At 37.8% G+C, this 11,579-nt stretch overlaps 1 protein-coding gene across 1 annotated transcript in view; it reads right to left on the bottom strand.

The window, feature by feature from the left end:
* The window catches only part of LOC108751718 (zinc finger protein rotund-like), a 166,596-nt gene extending 155,762 nt beyond the window's left edge, over positions 1 to 10,834 (bottom strand). The window contains exon 1 of the mRNA XM_018492043.1: positions 10,322 to 10,834. Within this exon, the coding sequence (XP_018347545.1) occupies positions 10,322 to 10,498 (177 nt within the window). The 5' untranslated portion in view covers positions 10,499 to 10,834. The remainder of the gene's footprint in view (positions 1 to 10,321) is intronic.
* Positions 10,835 to 11,579: the final 745 nt, after the last annotated feature.

The raw sequence follows: 11,579 nt of genomic DNA, 5'->3' as shown, positions 1-11,579 counted from the left end.
GAGAGAGAGAGAGAGAGAGAGAGAGAGAGAGAGAGAGGAAGATGCATCGCGAACGTCCTCCGCAGTACTTGGACGCGCACGCTCCGATCGCACCTCTCTTCCTCTCTTCTTTTCTTCCTTCCCTCCCTCCCTCCCCCCCTCTCGCCTGTCATTCCGTCGGCCGGCCGCTATTGCTCGACGCATTCTCCTTCTTGTTGTTCTTCTTCTCCTCCCGCAGCCGCCCTCCGTCACTCCTCGTTTCCCTTCTTTCGCCTCTTTGTGCCAAGAGCCGAGACTTCTTCTTCTTCTTCTCGATAGGCCACGTAGGTGCGCGCGCGCGTTTCGTTTCTTCCCTTTTGCCGTTAATTTTCTTTGCGCGCGATCACGTTTTTGCCCGGCCGCTCCATTACCACTGAATTCTTCTTTCGGCGATATTTCGAGCTGTTTATCGGCCGTAATGGCCGCGACCTCGAGCGCTTCATCCTCTTTCGGCGCAACCAAGCGCCTTTCATCCTCCACCACATCGCGAGCTTTCCCGTCGCTTCGATTCGGTTACCTTTAACCGTAACAAATCGGTCGACGAAATAAGTCGAGCTGGTGGAGAATTCGTGCCGAATTAAAAACTTGACTTGGAATCTGTGAATCTTTGCCGAAGCATTATCTCGATACCGATTTGCACGTGACAGATTTCGTCACCAACGTTATCCAAACACCAGCCGTTGTCGGTATCGCGCGCGTATGTCAACTCGATATCGCGTCCGTCTCGAATCGAGTTCGAGCCGAGTGGTGTCATTTGCCTTGAACTTAGATGGGACCACACGGCAGAGAGAAACGCGAGTCATGCATCGTACGAGCCATTTTTGCAACGGACCGTGCAAAAGGGTCCTTGGATCCGCCAAGTTTGGAAAGCCGCCCGGATCCAGGAGCAACCTTTTACGGATGCCTAGCCCTGACGGCCAATGGCCGCCTTCAACTTGAAAATCTTGCACGGGTTTACTGCTTGTCAGATCGGCGAACGCCCGCTTCGTTACACCAATCATTTTAATATCCGACAATCAACTTTGTTACACCAGGGTGGAGCGCGAAAAGCGTCCATCTCATATCTCTGTCGAATAAAGTTCAAAAAGAAAAACAAGTAGTTGCAACAAAAGCAATGAAAAATCGTTGCCACCGACTTGAAGAAAGAAACATTTTTTTATCATTTTTTCAAACAACTTTATTTAACGCAGAACATTTGCAAAAGCGACATACCGTTTGACATATTCCGATTGACTATATTCCGATAACATACAAATACAGAATGGAAATGAGAAAGAAAAGGATAAGTTTCAGGCTATTTTTGTAAAACAGACACGCATATCGTTGACAACGCTAATAAATTTAGGTATATACCTAATTATAGTGATTTAGTATTAACTCAACAATCAAAGCATTTATCAAACGTAAAGTTTCATGAAATCTTCGAAGGTCAACGAGAGTCTTTAATAATCGGCTGAATTAGATTTATGCCGCAATATTTTTTTCTACATAGAATTATTAGCCGTTATACCGAATTCGTTATCAAGTAATAACTGTCTGATAGGTAAACAGTAGCTGCCAATTTTCTCTTGACGGTCTCATTGGTGTCTAAGATCACTCATGGCTATCTCTTTGTCACAATCATCCCACTCAATGTTACCCGGCAACGTTAGAAATATCTACCTACGATGTCTGCGATATATTTTCACCTATCTTTATAAAGTCAATAAATTTTTACGATCCGCCGCAAGAGAACTCCTTGCGTGTATTTTCGACTCACCAGGAGCATAATGTTTTTCTTAGCTGAACGAGCCGCCCCTCGTAACGGCCGTTGGCTTTCCAAGCGGAAAAATCAACACGGCCAGTTAATTTCATTCCGAATTATGAGAATCGAGTCAGCGATCCTGATTGTTTCTTTTCGCAGCGCGCTACGCCGCACGAATTTCGCGAGCTTTTGGAAAGATGGATTCTTACGGCGATAAAAAAGTTTATCATAATTAAAAAGCACACAAATAGCTATTGCATACAGTTTCGAAAGTACGAATATGAAGGTGGAGGAAAACATAGTTTTTTTTTTTTTGCATTTTACTGAAACGTAACATAGATTATATTTGTCAATGTGTGAAATCAACACTGCAAATAATTATTACTGCTAAAGATTTAATTGGTTCTATGAGTAAATTTATATTAACTAAAGATGCCGAAAAATTCGGAACAATTATTAAACAATTGACACAGAATTAATGTAATTAAAAAAAAATCCCAATCAAAATTGTTTTTTTTTTTTCTATATGTACGTATAAAAAGTTAGAGATCGAAGAGACAAATAAATGAAATAAGATGTTAATGACAATAGCGATTTCGCATATTTAGACACGTACGATTACCCGCGAGACAGTACCATCGTTCCACTCGATCTGGAAAGAACGGACCGCGGTACTTATGGTGGCTACGTGGAAAAGTGGTGAGACAAGACGAAGGGGAAATCGGTTGCACGTTACACTTTCAGAGCGTTTTTGCCAATGGTCGAGAGGAGCCAATGAAGTTCTCTTTCGTTCGGTCTTTATGGAACCATCTCCGTTTTCCACGTTCAAGCGGGCAAGAAGTATAAACCGCCGTCGCGCTGCTACTAGCGCCGAACACCAAGCGACAGTTTTGTTTTTTTTATCCTATTTACGTTTATATCTGGCGAATTCACAAGACAATCCCGTTAAACAGCAACAATCGAAGCATGTAACGTTACAATGCAGTTTTCGAGTGAAATCTTGTATATTGAAAGAAGCCGTTCCCTCGACGTTCAATGGGATCGCAAAACAACAAGAAAAAATTGAGAATATACATAGTGAAAGAAAGAAATTTTACAAGTACAGTATTATTATTTGTTAACGGCTGAACAATAAAACTTTAATTATATTTCAGCCCTTTTAATGTCCAAGAATAATTTCTAAGTAGAAAAACTGAACGTGCGTAACTCCCTATATTTTATATAATAGTTACATTTGGCATAATATTTTACTTTTATTTTATTTTATTTTATTTTATTTTTTTTTTTTTTAGTGTTACACAGTATCGCAAAATATTTTTAATTATACAATTGATACTTGAAAAATTTGTCTGGTATCAGAAATTTTTTAATATTGATATAGTAACGTAAACTAGCACGAGATAGAGTAGGGAAGATAGATTAACTTTACTTGACTTCATCGCGAGGGCGTAGGATACGTAAATCCACGTCACCGGCATGCAAAGCATAAGAATTGCCGGCTTTCTTGCCTCGTGTATTTCTTAACAGGGAAAAAGAGGAGTGTTGAACCCAAAGTGAAAGGGCCAAACCAAAAATAGCGTAACATTTCTAAAAAGAGAAAGAAAGAGGTAGCGATGTAGGACGCATCGATGCATTCGCCAAAAGGGGAAACATTATAGATATCGATGGTAGGTATTATTATCGTAAACGCGTGAGAAACCCGAATTGACTTCGAGATCGCGGCGGTGATTTCCCTGTCGGGGAGGTAATTAGTCACGGCTCCATGGCCTTTCGCATATACGCCGTAATCATTTTTATAATCAGCTGTCGTCGCGCTTTCCCGGTAATTTATTCGCGTCGAATGCGCATCGTTTTCGCGGCGCTCACGCTCGAAAATAATTATTGCGGGAAAATGTAAAGGGACGTGCGCGGCAACAAAGAGCCACGAAGAGCCTCCCGTCGCGTTATGGGACATATAATACGAGTATACATAATTAAACGGGTTGATTGCCGGGGACAATTATATGTTGCGCGCGCGATATTAATTTCGCCCGGCCATTAATTTACTGACCGACATCGCGCAGGAAAATCTATTCCGCACACGTCGAACGAAAGTCGTCGGATTGGTGGACGGTGACCCGGCGGCGAGTGGTAATCGACCCGTGGCAAAAAACCGCTCGATGGCTCGATAATTATTGGTAACAACGTACGATATGGTTCGTTAAATCGCGGAACGGACTCTCGAGAGTTTCCTTCTGATTATGGCGAATCACGTGGGCGCGCTATAAATTATCTACCGACATTTGCGCACTTGCATCAGGATTGAGTTTTATCCGTCTATCGCGTTAGGATTTAATAAGATAGTAATTCAACGATCTATGCAAATCGAAAATTAGTAGCGTGTTGAACGTGTAAACTAGTAATATTATTCTTTTTTTATTATTTTTTTGCTAAATGAATAAAGCAAATGTTATAAAACCAAAAATTGAACGAATTCATTACTGCACGGGACAATTGCGAAGAACAATATTTCGAATTTTCGCATTGTACGCACTGAAAAAGTACTAAATATTTGTTTGAATAATTTTAAATAAAATATTTACTAAACATAGGTAAACATAGGTTTATAATAAATGTTTACATTTAATAAATAAGATAAATAGTAGATAGGATAAATAATAAAAATCATTAATTTGATTTAACTATCTTATTGATGAATAAATATTTATAAGAAGTACGAACGTACTTCTATTCAAAGAAATATGCATTATGATTTGATAAATTTTTTTCAGTACAATTTATTATGTTATTTTTGAAACAATTATTCAATTTTCTCTTATTTTTCTTTAAATAATTGAATTATTTGTTTAAGTAAAATTAAGGAAGACAGATTGTTGTTTATAAGAATACGTTTTCATTATACAATGTTTTTATCTTCTCATATCACTTAATCATATACTCGATCATCCCATATGTAATTCAATAAAAAAATATATATTAAAAATGACGTGCAGAAAATTACATTGATAAATACTAAAGAGCAGCAAAGTAATAGTACGAAGAAATCAATGCAAAAGCTGATGCTATTTACATACATCGTACGAACTAATTGCTAGAAATTATAATCGAACCTAGATCTTAATCACCCGTTAATGGTCGCTGAGTCGTCAACACTCCACTTAATTGCCGTCGTTAATAATTAACAGCTACCGTACGTTAGGTAGTTATTAAACGATTACCATTGAGCGTATAAAAATAATTTAAAAAAGCTTCGCAAAGTAAACGCATGGAATTTTGTGATTAGATCGGGTGTGATTATATCGAATAAACTCACCGTGTTTTCGCCGAGAGCAGGTTTTCGAAAGAGCTTTCTCGATTGTTTGCATAAAACTGTGTACGTTAGCGAGAGTTAATACATGAAAATTACACGAAGATGACAATCGTGAGTGTGTAATTGCAAATCGTAAGTACTTTATTCCGCGATTTTACGGCTCGCGAGTGGTGCAATTGAGAAGAATGATAAAATCGTATATAGCACATAATGATATCGCTCGCGGCGCCGAAGGTAATTCGCTATCAAGCCGTGTGTTGTCAAAAACGAGCGTTCACATACGATTGTACATTACGTCCCACCTCAATGTTATTACACGTTCAGAACCGAGAAAAATGCGTTTATATCATCCATCAGAAAAAGAAAGCCATTTATGTAGTTGAATCCACTTACAGTTATCACGATGGTTTGGTACATGAATTCTTTTGCTATTTTCGAAATAAAAATTTTGAAAACTGAATTTTTCCTTCTAATATTGTAGGATGCTTTAATATTGTAGGATGATACTAAATTGTTGCCATCGTGATAATTGCGAATTATCAACTTAACGCAGAAAAATCTTCGAAATGAAAACTTTTTGAAAGTTATCGTTGATGTCAATGACGCTTTGTTTGTTGTTTTTAGATCACTTGGCAGAACAAGTCGGTGTTTTTTATATATGCAAATCATTTTCACAAGTTGACACGTCGAATGGCCGGCCTTCTTGTCGATTTAGCCGCGGCACGGGTCCGTCAGTATTTCTTACGCGCCGTCTACAATGTTCGCAAGAAAATATACGAAGCAAATCGAAAGATTAACGCGATAATTCATTACGATTACCTCTCCGGTCTGGATCCGAGAAGAAGACAATGCTAAGTGAAACGAGGCAAATCAGTAACAAAACGAAGTAAATAAATGGATTGGAAGGCGAATCAGATGTTAATTTAGAATTCTCACTTATTTAACTTTCGGATACTGCTGCTTTTTAAGAAGTTACCCAGTAATTACTCTCTTCCTATATCATTAAATTAAATTTCCTTTGATACAAGGTCATTCTTAAATGCCAATTTCTCGCTGGCCGTCGGTAAACAAAAAAAAGTGCCACACCAAATTCAAACGTTTGAAATTGACATCGAACTCGTTCGAATAAAGGCTGCGTTTTTTTTAATTAAAGCAGTGTGTGTTGCACGTGCATCATTATAAAAGAATATTAATCATAACAATTAAAGAATATTTAAATATATATTCATATTGGCCAAAATGTTATTACTCGATATAAATTTCATAGGAAGAAGAAATGACCGAAGAATCGTTTAAAAAAAAAACGTATAGAGATTCGCATTCGCGAATGTTCGTTCCAAGCAAATGACATGTAAAAATTGATGTAACGCGGTTGCAGTGATTCTCTTTTGAAACATCAAGTTCATTGCTACCGTACGATTATCCAGGTATTAATCTTCATCTACAAGTATCTTATGACGTTATTATTGTGCCGGCTGTGAGTATAATCAACAGCCGCAAAAAAGAAAGAAGTTGCTCCAAGTTTTTATGCTTCACGACCAACAGTATCAAAGACAGAATTTATCATACATCTGATAATTGGCCATTCAGATATTAGCTCAATCTAAAATAGATACATAAAGTACACGCACATTAATGGCAAATTATACAAATTAGAAATTACAAATTATAATTAAATTAAAAAAAATAAATTAGTTGCTAAACGTAAAATGATATCGTCAAACAAAACTAATTTTTCAATGCAAATGTGAATTATTATTGATTTCATAAATAATATCGCATTTGTATTCTCTTTCTTATGCATATTAGGAAATGTCTATTTTTTTCCTTTCTTTCTTCTCCTTTTTCCAGTAATTAGAAGATAAAATACCAGCGTGTAAACATCATTACTTCGTTACGAACATAAAACATGAGATAAATAATAATAGACAACTATAATATAGACAACTGGTCAAACGAGACAATCAAAATTACCTGCATTTAACTGTTATATTAAAATTACTATTTTTAAATATATTTTATCTGAACGTTTCATAATAATTTATATTAGTCTGAATGTAAATTCATAAAAATTTGAGCAACTAGTGCAGCTTAAAAAAAAATTTTTGTAAAGCCTAAATAACAAACTAACTCCTCGAAATAATTGTCTATTCGCTGCGGAAAAATTGCGCAAACCATTTATCACGTCTATTACACATTCGTTCTAATACAAGTTTGTATCAGTGCCAAAAATCAAACGCCAACATGTTAGACAAATTCTAGAATCTATGTATTAGAATTTAGTTCAAATTTTTGTACAATAAGTTCTCAGAAATTTAATCTGGATTACGATAATTAATGTTACAACTCATTTATGTATAATTTTCTAAGTAATCTTAAAAGAATTTTACATTCTAAAGATTAAGAACGCTACCAAGATTTGAAACTTTAAAAATCTTATCTTGTCTCCCTCCCAAAGATCGAGATAAGATTTTGTGGAGAGTTTGTAGATAAGACAAGATTTTTAAGCCTCGAGAGGCTTGAAAATCTCAAATCTCAAAAAATTATAGAAATTATTCTATTCCTTTGCAAAATCTATCCGAGCTGATAGAAATTATGAAAATGATAAGAGATGACAAATTTTAATTTCAAAAAAATCAAACTATTAAAAATGTATTTGAATACTTTCATAAACTAATTTTTTAGAAATTTGTTAGGCATTTTTAGAAAAGTTCATAAGTTACCGGCGATTACTCCAACAATTTAAGATGAAGGTTTCAAGTTTGAACAAATTAAAAATTTTCAAATTTTAAATAATAAATATAAGATAATTCCGGTATTTACGGGACGCTAGAATTTATGTCGCAGAAGTCAGAAAAAATAGGAGTGAGGGTAAAATAAAACTACTGTCAATTGAATCGATTTCCCAAAATCTCGACTTATTTCGTCTTGTGGCAATCCCTACCGAGAATTCTCGGCAAGAGGCGGCCACACTTTGCGTCATTTATCCGTCGTCGTATAAATGTCAAAAAGGAGAAATACCGCACTATACGATCGACAACAAACCAACGGGAAGCAGGATTAAACTATTGGCGACAATACCCAAAATGAAGCATTCTTGTCGTCGCGCCGTGACAGTTATTTCGTACAAGAAATATATTACTAGCAGAAGTTTTAATAGTTTTATCGCTTCGGTCCCCAAACAATTTTACAATTTTATTTGTCTGTCACTGTCAAATTTTCAATTTTACGATATTACAAATACAATTAGCGAATATCTGATGACGAATCAGTGTTTATCGCAAATTTATAATGTTAAACATTTTGTACGTCAACAATTAGAAATCTGGAGTACAATTTTTATTTTTACATCTGAATTCATTTATCGTTAAATTTTAAGATAATTAATTTATTTTTTACTTATACAATATCAATTTGCAAAAATTTACTTATTATCATTGAAATTAAAAATCTATTATTATTAAGTTTGTTTCTAAATCCTGCTTATTCGAAAGAAATGGATATTAAATTTCGTCAAAAATTCATCATAAAAAGTTCAATTCTTTATTTTTTAAATACTGTAATCCGAAACTGAAACGATCTGAAAAACGATGAATCTTAAAATTCTCAAATCATGAGTCTACAATTTGATTCTTTCATCCCGTACGTCTTTGATTTTGTAATTTCTAATTTCGAACATTAAACCGTAACAGGAAAACGTTTTCCTTTTCCTACAGGAATATATTGGTTCTTGGTACTTATTGTAGTTTTCCGTTATTAATTTTAGAAATATTAAAATTTTCAATTACATCAATAATTGCAACATTTAAACTCGGCATAAATGTAGTACACTAATTAGTCCACTTAAATAAAACAACTGTGAAAATTAAGAGTGTGAAATATAAAATTATTCCAAATTATTACACTATTTAAAAATTAGGAAAATATTCCTAGGGTCGTTAGGAGCCATATATTCCAGTTACGAATTAATATCGCTTATTAAGCTGCTTTGACTGCTTTTAGAAATTTCGCTCAAGTGCATCAACATGTCATTTTATGTTTGTTTAACGTTCGTTGAACAACTATTAGATATCAAAGAAGGAATGGCAACTCAATCCTTTGAGATTTAAATAACATTATTGTCATTACATATTAACTTCCATGTGTCAAAATATCACTCTATTATTGTAGTTAGTTTCAAGTAAACAATGTCTATATTAACGTATGCGTTTATTAAATAATAAATTAAATTTGAGTTAAATTTAATATATTCTCTTGAGTGAAATTGTTTAACTTTTAGTTAACTTAACGACATATTGAGTAGAATCAATGGCGATCTATAGAAACGATTGAAAATAATTCAAATTGGATACAATTTGATATATAAATATAAAAACGAATAAGAATAAAATGATGTCTGGATACATTCGAGTGAAATTTCTAAATGCAGCTCAACCTTTTTCGTGGTTACTAGGGGCCCAAAAAGGCATGAGGCTTTTTATATTTCTAAGATCTTTTTTTAAAACGAAACTTAAACTGCCATTGATCCAAAGTTTAAAATACCCTTTTTGCACCTTCAACCGCATATTGTTCTTTGGACGTCAATCTTCGTGATTTTTTTCAAATATGTTAAAAACTTCAAAAAGCCACCGCGTATCTATAATCTATAATGTTTAAGGTACATTCGTAATTTTTGTGATTTTAACAAAAGCTGTAAATACTGCAATCAATGAAAATGTTGGTCATTTTGCCCCCTGTGTGACCAACATAAAATTCTCAGAAGGTGTGTCCACGAAGGATTAAATAACGGCTGTAGAAAAAGCAACTTTGTGCAACGGTTGTAAAATTCTTTCATATGATTGATCCCGCTCTTAGTTCCTCATTGGATCTAAATATATAAATCAATGATATTAAAGAATTTTACAACAGTTGCAAAGTTGTTTGTTTCTTTATACTGAACGTAGCCAATATTAAAAGCTGAAGATTTCCAGAACGACGCCTCCGTGTTTTTAACGTGCACGTGTCGTTCGTAACGTATAAGATCATCTCGCGTCAACATTGTACGTACGATTTCTATTTGAACAGAATAAGGCGGGCAAACAGATGCGTTTAAACGGTTACAAGCCTTCACAAACATCGGGCCTAAACAATCCAATCCAAAGACTCTCCCTTAGACTTCGGCGAGAGACCTTGGAAATCCGAGCGTGCAAAACGCGGGATGTAAGAAATGCGGGAGAAAGAAGACGCGAACCACTATTACACTTACATACCTTACTCTGGACGTAATCGAGGGCGAGCATGCAGTCGGAGTATCCGCTCTCAGTCTTTATAGTAGTGGCACCCTGGCCGGGTCCAGTGGAGCAGAATCCGGAGCCCACGACGCCGACCGGCCCGCCGAGGCCAGCTGCCGCCGCAGCCGCGACGCTATCCCGGTACCAGGGATACATTGAACAGCCTACAGATTATCACTGCGTATTTCTTCTCCCTATTCCTCTCTCTTCCGAGCTACCAAGCTCGCACCCAAGTTCGTTCCAAGCGAATAATTCACTCTCGGTCGCACGTCACGTTCCTCTTTCTCTCGGTTTCTCCTTCCTTCCTCTCCCTTCGTTTACTTTTCCCCGATACGGACACGACACGCGCTGCGCGACATACACCTCACCGCCGATGATATCACTGCACCGCGGAGCGCGCGGTATCCGCCGCGGTACACGCCGCGCTCGCGCACTACGACAACGCTCCGGCTCCGCGTCCGTCCCGCGCGAGAACAATCACTGAAGTATTCGCGTACGTATATACGAACGTCTTCGGGATCGCGCACACAGCCCCGGCAGGGTTAGCTATCACACCGAGAGCGAACAGAAGTACAGAACTTCGGAGCGTGGAGCGTGTCACCTCGACGGTCATCGACGTCGCCCGAGCGTGGGGCACCTCGCGATGACACCGCGGCCGTCGCCGTGGCTGAGTGACGCGCCGCGTCGTCACGAACGCGATATTAAAACGTAAACACCCCGTGCCGTACCGGTGCGACCTTGCGTCAAGATTGAAGCTCGTCGAACTCGACACTGCGTTTGTCTCTCTCTCTCTCTCTTTCTCCCCCCCTCCCCCCCCGCGCCGCCGGTCGACTAACTGTTTACCTTTTTTTTTCAACGATTCCCCGTAGAGCGCCTACCCGAGGTCGCCGCGTGCGCGAAAACGCCCGAGGGAAGGAGTTTAAAAGACCGTCCGATGGAAAACTCCGCGGCGGAATTCGGGATTCGGGATTCCCGTCCGGCAGCACGGTTGCTACGACCTTACGGCGACCTACGGCAAACTTCACGTCGTATTTGTCCGCTTGACGGGACGAATTGGACACACGACACGAGGCCACGAGCCCGCGCGCACGCGGCGCGCGTCGCGCGTCGCGCACTCGCTCGCGTCGCCTGTTTGTCGCGAGATGTTGAAATCGAGTGTGTCCGGTGCGTCTTCGTCGTCTTCGACGATCTCTCTCCTCCTTCCTCCGCGCGCAGGCCTTCTTCCGTTCGTTTGTGC

The sequence above is a fragment of the Trachymyrmex septentrionalis genome, unplaced genomic scaffold, assembly GCF_001594115.1.
Source record: "Trachymyrmex septentrionalis isolate Tsep2-gDNA-1 unplaced genomic scaffold, Tsep1.0 scaffold51, whole genome shotgun sequence".
Taxonomy (NCBI): domain Eukaryota; kingdom Metazoa; phylum Arthropoda; class Insecta; order Hymenoptera; family Formicidae; genus Trachymyrmex; species Trachymyrmex septentrionalis.
The sequence above is the reverse complement of the archived record's forward strand: the minus strand, read 5'-3'. Positions and strand labels throughout refer to the sequence as shown.